The 15,389-nt window shown below is 34.5% G+C and overlaps 2 protein-coding genes across 3 annotated transcripts; one reads left to right on the top strand and one right to left on the bottom strand.

Moving 5' to 3' along the window:
- Nucleotides 1–8: 8 nt before the first annotated feature.
- Nucleotides 9–7,637, bottom strand: LOC126965287 (CDK5RAP1-like protein). Of its 2 annotated transcripts, none has more exons than XM_050808801.1 (7): nucleotides 6,996–7,637; nucleotides 5,263–5,413; nucleotides 4,357–4,571; nucleotides 3,311–3,441; nucleotides 2,766–2,922; nucleotides 2,248–2,375; nucleotides 9–1,714 (listed from the first exon to the last, which is right to left on the bottom strand). In XM_050808801.1, exons 1-7 carry the CDS (start codon nucleotides 7,531–7,533, stop codon nucleotides 1,325–1,327), a joined length of 1,710 nt encoding a protein of 569 aa, XP_050664758.1. In that variant the 5' UTR covers nucleotides 7,534–7,637; the 3' UTR covers nucleotides 9–1,324. The 2 variants fall into 2 exon arrangements, with proteins under 2 accessions (XP_050664758.1, XP_050664759.1); XM_050808802.1 differs by having other exon boundaries at nucleotides 7,000–7,141.
- A 407-nt stretch (nucleotides 7,638–8,044) lies between these two features.
- Nucleotides 8,045–15,017, top strand: LOC126965332 (PEST proteolytic signal-containing nuclear protein-like). Its single transcript, XM_050808875.1, has 4 exons — nucleotides 8,045–8,297; nucleotides 8,429–8,581; nucleotides 9,180–9,444; nucleotides 13,468–15,017. Exons 1-4 carry the CDS (start codon nucleotides 8,270–8,272, stop codon nucleotides 13,637–13,639), a joined length of 618 nt encoding a protein of 205 aa, XP_050664832.1. The 5' UTR covers nucleotides 8,045–8,269; the 3' UTR covers nucleotides 13,640–15,017.
- Nucleotides 15,018–15,389: the final 372 nt, after the last annotated feature.

Here is a 15,389-nt window from a genome sequence, read left to right as displayed (position 1 = left end):
CAACAGTATTTAATTAAATTTTGTTTATTATTTCACACATCTATAGGAACATAACTTACAATCAATGTACATTTAAAACAATATATATAAAATATTTCTATAAATGTAATATTTCCTCTCTTCAGAAACAAAATGATGCTCTTAGATAATTAATCTCAATTATAAGGTCGGCAACACTCTTGTCATTCCTATGGTGTTACTAGAGGATTGTGGGCAGCGGTGATCACTTCATCACAATCAGGTGATGCGTATACTCTTGCTTAAGTTAAAAGTATAATAAATAAGTTGAATCACTAACAGTGTGATGTATTTTTTTGCAAAAAGACGCGCTTATTCTACGACGGGCGCAGTATATACTTGCGTATAGAGAACCTGCAGTAGTGAGCAATCATTACTGTGTTTGGGACTGAAGGGCGCCGTCGCTAGTAAAATTAGTGGGCAAATGAGACTTAACATCTTATGTCTCAAGGTGACGCGCTATTGTAGTGCCGCGGCCGCTTAAAACATTTGCGGCCTTACAAATAAAATTGGCATATAGTTATAACTAAGCATAAACCAAGAATATGTAAAATGTTTACAAATAGACATTTTGCTTACGAATGGTTTATTCGGACGTATAACGTTTCCCGCGTTTATTTGCAAGGCTGCTTGTCATTAGGAAAACTTCAGAATTATCATTGTATTGACAGTGTTGTCAACGATATTGTAAACATTTTGCATTTTCTTCGATTATCATCAGTTATAACTTTATACCAAGTTTATTTGTAAGGCCGTTGGGGTTTTCAAGAATACTAAGCGGCACTGCATTTTAATGGGCAGGGTGTATCAATTACCATCAGTTGAACATTCCGCTCGTCTCGTACCTTACTGTCATTAAAAACCTGTCAGCCTGATAATACGCGACTGATTTTAAATGTGTGCTAGTGGCTTAATATTCAACATATTAAGGAGCTAAATCCAAGCGTGACTGACGACTTTTTCATCAAAATGGGTTAGAATAACAATAGATTCGCTTTCCTGTTTTACCTTAATGTTTTGATATTGTAAAATACTCTATTTGACTTAAAAAGAGTAGACGTTGAGTTTCTTGTATGCTCTTCTCACGAGCTCAACTTTTCACATACATATGGTAAATTCAGTAATTCAAAAGAAATATTTGTAGTGACAATTCAAAATCGATTAGTTTAAGCCTAATTGAATAAAGTTTATTTGACTTTGACTATCTTACTGTATCTACGCTAGAGATATTCTTGTCTCTTGGACGGTTTTTTTGTCTATAGATGGTAAGTCTACCTCTAGTAATCTGAAATTGCAATCTAATAATCTAATTCCGCAATAGTTTCCTATCAGCCCATCCGAGATCCCGGTAGAACTCCCCAATACTAGTAACTCTTAACGCTGTCCCCTTTAGCACAGATAATCTCGCTTCGTCAATCCGGACACTAACGTAATCCCCCGGCTTCACCTCACGCCTGCCCTCGCCACATGGCAACTCTACTTCATCGAACACTACTTTCAGGTAGAACTCATTTCTCCCCATAAATCTCCCGGTTTTCTTGTCTATTCCCTCGACGAGCACGAGGTGAGTGTTGCCAACTTCTTTATCGTTCAGTATTTGACATTTCTTCCGGTAGAGCTCCATCATGCGGTTGTGACGGTCCTTCTTGATGTGGTCGGGAACGTCGTCTGTGTAGCGGCGAAATGCGGCTGTTTTCTGTAATAATAATATAATATTGACACACTTTTTACACAAATTATCTTGCCCCAAGTTAGGTATAGCCTGTGCTATGGGTTGCAAGACAACGATATATTTAATACAATATACTTACTTAAATATACATAGATACATATAAACCTGCATGACTCGGAAACAAACATCCATATTCATCATAGAAATGTTTGCACCTACCTCTAGCTTAGTAGGTAGGGTCGCTAACCACTGAGCTATATAGGTAATACGAAATACTAATTAAATTATGTATTTTTAGAAGGTTAAATAACGCTTGTTAGGTAAGTCATCACTGAATTTTCACATTAACAGCCGGCAGAATATTAATTAGGCAATAATTAATACAATTTTTTTTTATTTATTAACTACATATAAAAAAAACGTTCACTACGTAAGTTAAACAATGTTGCTTAAAGAATACTTGCTGGAACATGTAAAGAATACTAAAATCAAAAAAGTACTTCATAGAGTATTATTTAGAATAGAAACTATATGTTACTCGTGCGTGGTTTACTTACCTCCCTCATGCTGTAGGGAAACAGGAAGGCCACGTTGTAATCCACGAGGTCCATCAGGGATAGCGTCTCCTGGAACTCGTCTTCCGTCTCGCCGCAGAACCCGCAGATCATGTCAGTCGACAGGCCCACTACAACACGACATAAGCAGGGTTTTCGCTACCCGCGTTCACACTTTTTTTATTTCTTTTATTTATGATAATAAGTGACAAGACGAGAAGGACGTTCAGCTGATGGTAATTGATACGCCCTGCCCATTACAATGCAGTACCACTCAAGGTTCTAGAAAGATCCAAAAATTCCGAGCAGCATTTCAATTGCGCTCGTCGCCTTGAGACATAAAATGTTAAGTCTCGCTTGCCCAGTAATTTCACTAGCTACGACGCCTTTCAGACTGAAACACAGTACACGACAGAATATGCTTACACATTACTGCTCCACGGCAGAAATAGGCGCCGTTGTGGTACCCATAATCTAGCCGGCATCCTGTGCAATGGTCGCACTGGTAATAATTGGTATACCTTCAGGAATCCTCGCCTTCACGTGGTCTACTAGTCGCAGATAGGCCTCCCGCGTATACCCTCGCCTCATGCGCTCCAACACGGCGCTCGACCCGGACTGCGCAGGAAGGTGGAGCATCTTGCATATGTTTGGGCGCTCGGATATCACTTGCAATACCTACAAACATTATTATAACTGGGAAATGAATTCTAATTCACATTCTTAATTGAATGTTGGAAACTTTCAATACTTTTTGAAAGTCGGAATCAGCAGAAATTCGAAAAGATTTGCCTCAGAACGGAGAAAAACAGACAATATTATTTACCATTGTACCAATGAGTACAGAATGTTCAGTTTTGGGCTCAATTTGCAACTCATCTCTCAAAGAATTTATTACTTTAAAATCACTATTGGGACTAAGTATAAAAATTTATTCCAATATTCTATAATTTATAAATTATCTAGCTGATCCGGCAAATGTTGTATTGCCATATAAATTTAAAATTGTATTGTTCTCATTAAGAGGCGATGACTATTACTCTATATGTACATATAATATATCAACCTCATCAGGGAAATCTTTGGGATGTGCAGCAGTGAATCGTATCCTCATCTCAGGGTCCACGGAGGAGACTTGATCCAATAGATCCGCGAACCTTAGTCCACCCTTCTTACTTTTGTATACTGTTTTGAAACCTGAAAAACAAAAACTTTTTCACTTTACCATACTAAAGAAATGCTTTCATTCTCATGAAGGTAACATCGACAAAATTGATTCATGCCCCACTTTGATGATAATGATAATGGTCTGAGGCATACCTTTTGGAATGGGTAGTAGTTTTTTACTTTTAATAAGTGATATTATATTCTACTTAAACTATTAAGTTTTGATAATAATTGGTTAGGTTAGGTTTTCAAATTCAAATTCAAATATTTTTATTTAAAATAGGCACATTAATGTACCTACCTAATTTGTGTTTACTTTTTCATTTAGACAGCTTTTAGCCACCCACCGACATGCCAGCGCTCATGTATCTTTTTATTTAGGTGTAATTAGAGTAGTAGCACTATAATCGTGGACCAAAGCTTACAAATATTACACAAATAAAATTTGAAAACAAAATTTATGAGATGTGGGACTCGAACCCGCGACCTCTAGTACACAATTTGTGTAATTAATCCCAGAAGCCTCACTTCTGCACGTTGAAACATTAAATTGTTTAGATTTGACAGAGCGACATCTTAAGTCATTTCATAATATGCAAATATTGGGGTAGATCCTGTAGATGAAGCCACAACCGGAGAGTTGAACAAAGCACACAAAATTTATCGACGAAACGTCCCTCGAACGGTTGTCTCAGTTGGAAAGAGCACTCGCACCGAACGCGAGAGGTCAGGGGTTCGAGTCACGCATCGTTCATAAATTTCGTATTCAAATTTTATTTGTGTAATTAATCACAGAAGTGAGGGTTATCACTTTACACAAAAACATAACAAATTCTTTATCAACTATAATTTTTTTACCCCTTTTCTATCTTTCCAAGTTCGTGCTGAGAGATACTAAGTCAAACCCGAAATTTCTTCTAAGGAAAGACTTGAACTTCTACAGACCTTCAGCTAATTTGGTATGTGTGAGGTTTGCGGGCTGCGTGACATCTCGATAGCTGTTCACGTTCTGGCCCAGTAGAGTCACCTCGCGCACGCCTTGCTCCGCCAGCTGACGCACCTCGTCCACGACGGACGCCGCGGCACGCGAGCGCTCGCGGCCACGTGTGAACGGCACGATGCAATACGTACACATATTGTCACAGCCGCGCATTATTGAGCTGCAATTCGATTCTCTATTCAAATTCAAATGTTTTTAAATTAATAAAACTTTCGTGAGACATTATTAAATTATTTATTAATACAGCTTTACTCACGTTTCATCGGTGTCAGTACCGACTAGTTTCGGACCATTCGGAGGTCCCTCATCAAGGTGAATATGGAAGGTTCGCGATAACGTCCCACCTCTTACTGCGGACTTGAGCTCGTAGTGCACGGCTGGACAGGGCCGGGGGCACCCGTGGTGATGACGAGCACGTTATCACTGGTACTGTGTCACTATTGATGTCCACGGGTGCACAAAATGTACTGACAATGTCCACTACATGATCATTGGCACTATGGGTCTTATTGCGAGATGCGCTTTGTAACACAGGTTTCCAACACCTGATGAAGCCTCCGAATGTTCCGAAACTAGTTGGTACCGACACCAATGAAATATGAGTAAAGCTGTTTTAATAAATAAATCAAATATTTTTGTAAAGATGTCTTATTTGGCGTAATTGGTTGACATTGTCAATCTTCCGAACCCATTTCTACCAAGAAGCCCGTAGTGGCCTCGGTCTTCCGAGGTATTGTGCCCTGTGTACCGACACCTCTTGACACTCAAGAATGAAATGGGCAGCAGTGTTTTCCGACCCTAAACAGGCTGTGCAAAGCTAAGCAAAGATTAATTATTATTATAAAACTTACATAAAAGCAGAAACGCTATCCTGGTTCAACCTCACAGGAACCACATCAGCATAGGTCTCGTCCAGGGACAGTAGAACATTGACTGCTGTTTGCCCACTGTCTGTTTGTGCTAACAATCTGGGCAGATCTCTGTAACTGTCTGGTCCTGCAACTAAAGCAGAAAACTCTTTTACTTTTTTCTTGCAAATTTCATATTTTTTTTATTAACATCAATACCATGTCAATAGAAATAAATGGCAGTCATGAGAGAAGAGGAGCAGGCAACTCTCACATTTGTTTCCACTCAGTAAATAGCACCATTAATATAATAAACTTTTACTAGAATGTTATTTAAATGAAAACACATGGCATTTTTTAACCCCTGTATCTCTCATAAGTTTAACCCTGAATGTAATCCCACATGATAAACAATATCTGGAAATATCATATTTGATTACTATGGTAGCCATAGAGCATATAACGTAGATACATTATATTGATAGATATCAAATAGCAAGTGTGTTATGGATGTGTTTGATCAGATTTGGCATCGCTCCACAGTGCAGTTTTCAAGGAACTTTCTTCTACAAACAGCTTCCTTAAAGGCCGGCAACACTCCTGTGAATCCTCTGGTGTTGCAAGATAATGTGGGCAGCTGTGATTAGGCGACCCATACACAACCCATATCAACACACACACACACAAACAATTTGAACTAATATGGTACAATAGGGTAAAATATGTAATTAAATTCATTTATATAGCATGTATTAACTATGCTGTTATACTAGGAAACTATCATACAATAGATGAATAAAAAATGTTATTTTGAAGTGTCACTAACTAAAACAAGTGTTAAAACATTGGCTCAATCACAATACACCATTATTACTATTATTAGAAAAATAGATACCGCTTGCACACAAATATGACATCTATTAAAATGAACACAAGGTTGTTAATTGTAATTTGGGTGGCAGACTAGAATTAAGTAACCAATCAAAGTAATGTTTATTGCATATGACTGTAACATCAAAAATAAATCAAGAAATTTGGTTACAGTATTCTTTAGTGTTTAATCTGAACTTTTTGCTCAGAGCTCGAATTGGAGTTTGTAATAAAAAAATATCTTATTTGATTTTGATATTAAAATAATAGCTAAATTCACAAATTGTAATATGAGTTAATTTTGAACAATAATATAAAAGCTTAGATCAATGCGACAATTAATATTTATTGACCATTATATCATTCAAAATTTATTTAATTAAGCATTATTTTACAAATATCCATAGTTATTCAAATGTTGTAATAAGACTGTCTCATGCCAGAATTTGGTGAAACAACATCTCCTGAGGATGCCTCATATAGAGCCAAACACATGTTGAATTGATTGATGATGGGATGAATCTTTGCAGAATTTACACTGAAAAAGGTTCACAACATTCAATTAATTATATCATTCTTTTCTGTGTATTACAAAAAACATTTTGACTAGCAAACATATGAATTTTGACTGAGGGGCCAACAAGCATAGAGCATACTCCCACCTTAAAGGCCAGCAACATATCTCTAGGTTTTGCGGAAGTTCATGGGCAGTGGCCTTACCACTCATGTTACTCTAGAGGTTACCCCTTTGCCCTCTTCATCATCTTATATAAAAAATAATAGTTCACAAGGGCACTTTTACTTGTTTTAACTATTGTGTGCATATAACTACACATTATATCACTACACCCTAAAGTATGGCTCACCTACATCAACTGCTTTTTCTTTCTCAATGAGCTTCTCTTTTAGTCGTTCAGCCATACAACCCAATATACCAATCTTCACTGGACTATCTTTTTTCTTAGAGTTTGCTCTTCGTCTTTTAAAGCCCCGCAGATGATCTAGTCTATACCATATTTTATTTTCAGCACCCTCTCTTATAGCACATGTCATAACGAGAAATATATCCGCCTCTTCTTCAATTTCTGTTCGTTCAAAACCTTCTTTTTTTAAAATCGACCAGACAATTTCTATATCATTTAAATTCATCTGACATCCATACACATCAAAATAGACCTTTCTTCTTGCTGTTGAAAAATTTATGTTGTCTGGAAGATAGGGAATACGAGTAGGTTCAACAGGTTCAGATATACCATTTGAAGATGTGATAAAATACTTCAGATCAGGACCATTCTTAATTTTATCCTTTAATCTAGTGCTGGGTACATCACATTTGCATCTAGCTTTTAAGGAATTAACATTTGATAATTTAGCTAAGCGTTTAGCGCGATGTATAAGCCACATGGCAAAATATTTATTTATTACGAGTTGCAATATTAAATTAATACATCATTAAAATATTTTAAATAAAACTTGATTTAAGTAGCGCATATATGGAGTATAATAATATATATGGCACAGTGTTTAAATTCTCTTTAGCTGTGCACAGAGTTCAGCTGATTTTGACAATTTACAAAGAGAATTTAACCACTCATTCCTTAGAAAGGTACCTAAAGGTGCTTGTTATTAGTTTTACGACATGGTTACCAAGTTTTAAGTTAACTCTTAAAATAATGCTATTGATTTTCTGCTATCAATTAATTATTCAATTCACTTTATTTTATATCTAAAAAAATAATAAATATATCACCAAAAAATTAAGTAAATAAGAAATAGTGAACCCTAGAAAACTAGGGAGCCAAAAACTCCTGGAAAAAACACGTCGTAGCGTCAACTAAAAGTCGTATCAATCTGACTGCTGACACTTGCGACTTGACAGCAAAATGCAATTTGTTATTGTCAATTGTCAAATGTCTCGTGCTATGGCTTTGCTTTGATAATGCTGTGGCTAGTGGCTACTATAGATTTTAGATTAAAGTTTTAATTATTTGAAACTTGATTGTAAGTAGATACGCTATACGCAATCTTTATATTTTCTTGAAGGAGAAAGCTAAGGAAAATTTTCTTATCAACCGAAAAATGTATAATAATCACAGGCTATAAATTGCTTTACGTTTTGCATTTGGATACCATAATAAAAATGAGCGAACGTGACCGAGATTACAAAGGTATTCGTTACTCGTTAGGGGTATTTACAATATTATTAAATTAATCTTAAAATGAAATCCGAACTGGTTGAACAGTTCTAAACGTTTGCTAGATAATTTATTTATCTTTGCCAGTGTTTTTACATTGGCAGGGTCAAGTCGATCGACGCGTGATGATTCTAGGAGGCATGCTGATAGACGCAAGGAGAAGAGTCGGTCAAGGTCTCCAAGACGAGGCTATGCACCGAAAGAGCAAACAAAAAAACCCGATACACAAAAGAGTCACAAAAGAGAACAATATTATGGTAAGTTATTTGTATATTCTATTTAATAACCCTCCATCATTAGCGTTTTTTTAATATTAATTAAACATATTTAGATGGATAATAACTATAATAAATTAAATATGGTTTAAGTCAGGAGTGCTCAAACGGTCGATCGGGATCGACAGGTCGATCGCGAGTGCTTTTTCAGTCGATTTCGAGAAAATAATCCGGTATAATAAACTAAAATCGGTAATTATGTACCATCTTATGAAAAGTATGCTCAGGACATGCAGTCACGCTTCAACATCCAAAGTCACTATTTAGTTAAGCTTAGAACTTTAGAACGCGTTTGTTTTGTAAGAACCAATAAACAAGCAATTTTGAATAATAATTATGAGTTTTTTCATTGACATTCAAGAGCAGACCTACACATACCTTGTCTAAATAATGCATATTTTGCGCAAAACTAATATCAATGTCATTGTGACATTCTACCTAGACGACAATTCTTCATCACACATGCTTGGAGCCTCTCAGAGCCGATCGATTGTAGTCTAACAATTTTAAGGTAGATCACCAGCTTTTCAAGCTTGAGCACCCCTGATGTAAGTATACAGATTTTGTTTGAATTTTATAGAAAAAAGAAAGGAGTCACCTATTGATTGGGATGAGTCAGATGAAGAGGCACCAGCGCCGCCACCACCACCACCACCAAGAATCAGTAAAATATCTATTGATATGCAAAAAGCCAAAGTGCCCATCAAAATGACACTTGGTGGGCCAGGCAAACAGAAGACTGCTACAAAACCCACCATTGCATCTGTTTTTAATGATTCTGATGATGATGATGAACCAGAAGAGATGCCTGCAGAAGCTCGGATGAGGATGAGGAATATTGGCAGGTTAGTTGTATTAATTTACTTATATTTATATATTATTCAGTATAGAAACTGAAAAGGTCCTGTGGAAATCAGAGTAAAATCCCCAAAGTGAAAACTTAAATGTATTATGAATTTCTATTGAATTCCAGGATGTGTTTTTGCTTGCCTGTAGCTTCTGAGATAGAAAGATGCATGGCTTTGCGATTTGAGTAGCTCACAGGTTTTGCTCTTTAGAGCGAAAGCAAAATCAAATGCTAAATATATTTAGTACACTAATTTGGACCCCAACTGTTTAGGTTGTCTTGTAACTCTGATTTACTCTTGTAAACCATGGTGAATTGGAGATTTGTTTATAGATATAGTAATGTGTTCTTTAAATTAATATTTTTTATTCAAAATAGAATTTAATATCACTTATTGAACATCAAAACTACCACCAATTGGAATAAGTTGACCTGAGAAAAACTGCCACAAGAAACTCGTCCCCTTTTTTTATATTAAATGTTTTTACAATGTAATATAAATTTATTATTTCATATTACGAACATATTCCCTTCCCAACTTTTGGTATCATTAAGACCACACAAATGTTTTCAACAATTCCTTTCAATTTAATTTGTAATACTTTTGATTCTTACACTTTCCGGGATCATGTTGTTAGAGCATATAAACATAATCCAACAAAAGACTTACAACTCATCTTAACCAAATAGTAGGCATAATCAGTTTACATTTGTTCCTAGTGTTAACATTAACATAACATAGAAATTCTGGACCAGTGGGAGGCTCCTTTGGACAGGATGCCGGTTAGATTATAGGTAACACAACAGTGCCTATATCTTACGTGAAGCAGTAATGTGTAAACATGTCTGTGTTTTGGTCTAAATGGCGCCTAGCTAGTGTAATTACTGTGCAAATGAGACTTAACATCTTATGTGTCAAGGTGACGGCCGCAATTGTATGTCACTTAAAATATTTGGGTTTTTCAAGAATCTTGAGTGGCACTGCATTGTAAAGGGCAGGGTGTATCAATTACCATCAGCTGAACATCCTGCTCATCTCATCCCTTATTATTATAAAAAAATCACAGTTGATCCCCACATTCGTATGTCATATGTCTAGATGTGGTTAAACACTTTGTAGTGTACTATCTTCTTATCAAGAGAGAATGACTTTGTCGGAGCCGACGTCAACAACAAAGATAATCACTTATTAAATAAATACAAAAAATGAACATGTGATATGGCATAAGAATACATAAAATTGAACACTTGGTGGTGTGATATCAGAGCTTCACATGGTGATAATATCTAAGTTGTTAACTTCAGAATTAAGCCTAGGTGTGAATGTGTGAATTATCCTATATGGTAAGGTCATAAGATTAATTTGTTTTGAAATTTGGCAATAAGTACCTCCCTATTGAATAAATTAAAAGTGGACTATTAATGTGAGTCTAATTTGCATACAGGGGTCTGTACTCTGTACTCATAAAATGACAAGGGCCAAATCTTGTTTATTGTGAAATTAATATATTTAAGATTTTGTGTGATTTAAACTTTATATTAAAATATTTGTTACAACATGGAAAACACACTGTGGTGAAAAGGTATTTATTATACTGATTTACACATTATTGTTAAATGTATTTTTATATGTTACTTTTTAAATTATCACAGTCTTGAATAAAATGTTAGGTACTTGTATTTACAGGTTATTTACAATTTTTTGGGGTCTCTCAATATTGTAATAAATAGTTTAAACCTTTTTAAATAAATGATCACTGCACTAAATATTGACCCAGTTGCTTATATGTTCTCCAAAAATGTAGATGGTGTATTACATATTAACTTTATTAACTTATTTTGATGTTTTCATTGTATTGTACTTTAAGTAAGTACTCAAGAACTTTAACTATGTTTTTTACTTATTAATTTACATTTTTTTTCATATATGGTGCCCGGTATGAGAAAAATATGGAGAGTAAAATCTACTCATCAAATGGGATAGTAACTTTTTCTCATTTAAATAAAAACAGACTTTGTTGGCTTACAAATAAGGCAACAATTAGCATTGTATTTTCCTTTCGGCCACCTAGCATTACTATTGAAAATTCTAATTCTATTCTAAAAGCTAATGTACGTTAGTTTCCTAAAGTTTATTAGATGGCGTTGAACCACAGACATCCCATCTAAGTTCAAATTAAAAACAAATAATACTAGATTAAACATCAGCCAGTGTCACTTTCATAAACTATTTTGTATTCCAAATCGAACACTGAATCTATCGAGTAATACGACAACATAACAGTTTTCGATAGATGGCGCTGATCACAGATTTTTAATAATTAGGTACCTGACCATAAGAAAAATCACTTAACTATGAAGTTATTTTATTAAAAGGCATAAATATTTTCTCAAAATTGTTTCCTTTAGAATTCTTTTTGATGTAATTTCTAATATAATAGATACTACTACCGCTTCGGAAACAAATAGCGATCTGAGAGAGAAGAAGCGGCGCAAGAAACTCTCCCAGCATTCTTTTTTTGCGCTCTTTTCAATAAAAATATTCAATATTGTACAGTCATTTCTATCGCAAAAAGGGTGACGATTTTTGTGAATGTATATTAAATTTTCATAAATGTATGTACAATGAACAGTCATAATTTTTTTTATATCTATATTTTGTAACCGACTCCATTGGACTTAATTTTGTTTAGTACCTGTTCAAAGACAATCGTTCTTGAGGAGTAAACTCCAGTCATGCGTCGGAGATGACACACAAACTTTTTTTTACTTACTCATGTAAGGCATTAAGTAATTGACGTTTGTGTATTCTGTTGCATCACGTTGCATATATTGTAATTGAAATTAATTTTAAAATAAGAATCTGTTACATTATTCAGTTTTCAAAAGAGCAACCTTAGAGTTTCTTGCTTGTTCTTCTCTAAGTAGATCTACCTTCCAAACGAGCTGTAAGAAAAAAAGACATACCTACTTCAAGTGTAATGCAATTTACCTACGAAATAAAAGTATTTTTGTTTGTTTGTTAATTATAATAGTAGTTACAATATTATGATTTCCAATTTTTGTTTATCAATGTAACATGGAATCTTAGGTTTTTCAAGTAATTAAAGTGTAAGTTTTAATAAATAGCTCAATTTTGCATGTGTAAAAATAGTTTTTTTCGTTTCTTTGCATTCTCTGAGAAAATTTTCTGTAGTAATGTATATTTTTAATGCCATCAAAAAGTAGAGATTTCAATGAACAAAAGGCCCACCGACTTTTGGAGGTGGAAAAATAAATATTTCAAAAAATACGTTTATATATATATGTTTTTGGGATACAAAGAGGTAACTTTTTACCAAATTTCGTGAAAAAATATTTGTTTTCTTGAAAAAGATAGAAATAAAATTTTTTCACATAAATTTTGAGGTTGTGTAAAAAAAGTGTAGGTATCAACAAAGTTGTAGATCTTTTTATTACCTACAACTTTGCTCTTTAAGTTTTTGTAGGACTACTAGTTACGCCGGAAATCGAGATAAACCGTTTTAATCGCTAAGTCTCCCCCTCCCCTTATTAATTTAAAATGAAAAAATATGCCATCCTCCTATTTTTTTTTTGGTTTCACCCACCCCAACTGATCTCGCACACCACATACCACCTGTTGAAGGAACCCAAGAGAAAGTGATAACCTTGAACGATAAATAGTGTGCAGAGATTCCATCGAAGCTCCATTACATGCGTGAACTTTCTTTACCTTTACATTTTATCAACTTTGCTGAATTATGTCTTGAAATTTGTATTTTCTGCTGATAGTAATTTGCATACAATGCACAAGATACCTATCAGTTTTTATTTAAAAAGATTAGTTTAAAGTCCTTACTCACTTAAGAGCATATGAATGTATGAAAAATATGACGGGTTGGCCGCTCTTAAGGCGTGAAAGCGAAACAGACGAACACATTAACTCAATGTTGCATTTATAATATTCACAGGAAGCATGATTTTTCTATTTCAGTATCATATTTTTTTTACTAATTTTCAGAGAAACCCCAACATCGGCAGGACCAAATTCATTTGGCAAGACAAAACAAGGCTTTTGTGATGTTAAGAAAGTGTTTGAAAAGAATTTGAAGGAAGCTTTGGATACTGCAGAGAAACCAAACGTGTCAAAACTACCACAAACTATATACAAACTCAAACCGAACCTTCCTTAATCATTTGTAAATAATTTTAATCATATTTTTTTAGGTTTTAATGTTCATGTAAAAGAATCCTGGATTATTTTGCCTGATTAGATAAGGTGGGCATGAAAAATCGAAGCAGTCCATTTTTATTACTCTGTACTTTTTAAAATCAAATATGGACATGTGGATGACATTAAGATAAATGATAACCACAGTTATAATTGTTGCAAATCAAGATTACGCGCGACATAAAAAACATTACTGGGGGTCTACTCCTAAAATCGATATTCGATATATCGTGGCATTAGTCGTGTCGATTCCTACTCTTACTTACATCGTATTCAGTGTCGAAAAGATGATTGAACGAACGAAACATATTATCGGTCCTTACCCTACTAAAATTTCAGAGATGAATATTCGAATTTGACATATAATCGAACGTCACTTTTACGATAATCTCAACGACACCTAGGCTGTCGTTGCTATTGCCGTTTCAAGTTGTATAGATATATTTGCCATACAATATACATACTTAATTCATATTATTAAAATAATAATTTGTGATTTACTATTCAACAGGAATTTTTTACTACCAAGTAATTTAAGTCATTTTGTTGATCGTTGATCCGTAGAAAGATGATGATGATAAATGTTGTTAGGATAAACGATATGGAATACGAACATTTGTTAGAGTAGGGTGGGTGGGGTATTATATTCGGGGTATTATCGTATCGTTCCGAATATATCGTTGTCGATTTTACGAGTAGACCTCCAGGATAGTTGTTGTTCTCGCAACAACAACATGCAGTCTAACATGCCTTGTGCTATCAGCAAATCAAAGATGGCGTGACAGAAAAATATGCACTGATGTTCGTTACTGTAGAACATCCTAGTTTACAGTAAAATTGGGTAACATGTTAAGGCGGGTAAAATAACTGTGAACAATATGGAATGCTTTTTGTTATTTTTTTATATCATAAGGCACTTGTTACAACACGGACTGACTATCGATTGCTATTTTATCACTATGATACACAGATATAGTTTTTATTTGAATTGACGTGGGATTATTTTTATAGAAATTAGGACTTGTTCAGTAATAGCTCGACCCTAAAAACATTAGTAAAGTAGCCTACTACCGAAGCACTGTGTACTGTATATTTACTGATAAGCACACTTTTTATAAGTGTGCCATGTATAGAGTACTTCGTGGCCTCTGTCAGGCAGAGTCCCAACCACATACCGTTTTTGTGTTTTGCCTTCATCAGCTGTGGATAGTCCAGACATCTTTTTCAGTGTTTACCCAAATATGGTATTGTTTTATTCTGTTATGAAATTTCAATAATTTCTTGTATGACACGAATTGTATCCAGAATATTTTATTGTAATAAATAATACATTAATTGGATCGTGTTTTTAAATTTGAGCAATCCTGCCTTATATGTATTTACAAAGTTTCTGATGTTTTAATTGAATGTGGAACCAGTGAATATCCCTTTCCATTGATGTTTTGTTAAACAGAATATTCCATGGCATGGCTATAATACACTTAGGGCAAGTATTTAAAAAGAACACAATTTAATTTTTAAAAATTTGTAAGAGTGCTTTGAGAAATTGACTCACAGATTTTAAAAAAAGACCTTCCTAAACCAGGAAGCGAATAGATCTGAAATGTAATAAAGATACGTTTTATTATTACGATCGAAAGGTTTTATAACGAGTCTAAATAACAGCTTAAATATTAAACATTTAATTTTTTATTAATGTTGAACTGCAACTT

This window comes from Leptidea sinapis, chromosome 7, assembly GCF_905404315.1.
Source record: "Leptidea sinapis chromosome 7, ilLepSina1.1, whole genome shotgun sequence".
Classification (NCBI taxonomy): Eukaryota; Metazoa; Arthropoda; class Insecta; order Lepidoptera; family Pieridae; genus Leptidea; species Leptidea sinapis.
The sequence above is the reverse complement of the archived record's forward strand: the minus strand, read 5'-3'. Positions and strand labels throughout refer to the sequence as shown.

Bases quoted from the DNA above. Each gene is read 5' to 3' on its own strand.
- LOC126965287 (XM_050808801.1), bottom strand. From the start codon at position 7,533: ATGTGGCTTATACATCGCGCTAAACGCTTAGCTAAATTATCAAATGTT. The intron at 3,442-4,356 runs GTCTGTAGAAGT...TTTGTTTTTCAG, and splicing joins ACATACCAAATTAGCTGAAG to GTTTCAAAACAGTATACAAA. The intron at 1,715-2,247 runs GTAAGTAAACCA...TTATTATTACAG, and splicing joins TTCCCTACAGCATGAGGGAG to AAAACAGCCGCATTTCGCCG.
- LOC126965332 (XM_050808875.1), top strand. From the start codon at position 8,270: ATGAGCGAACGTGACCGAGATTACAAAG. The intron at 8,298-8,428 runs GTATTCGTTACT...TTACATTGGCAG, and splicing joins ACGTGACCGAGATTACAAAG to GGTCAAGTCGATCGACGCGT. The intron at 8,582-9,179 runs GTAAGTTATTTG...TGAATTTTATAG, and splicing joins CAAAAGAGAACAATATTATG to AAAAAAGAAAGGAGTCACCT.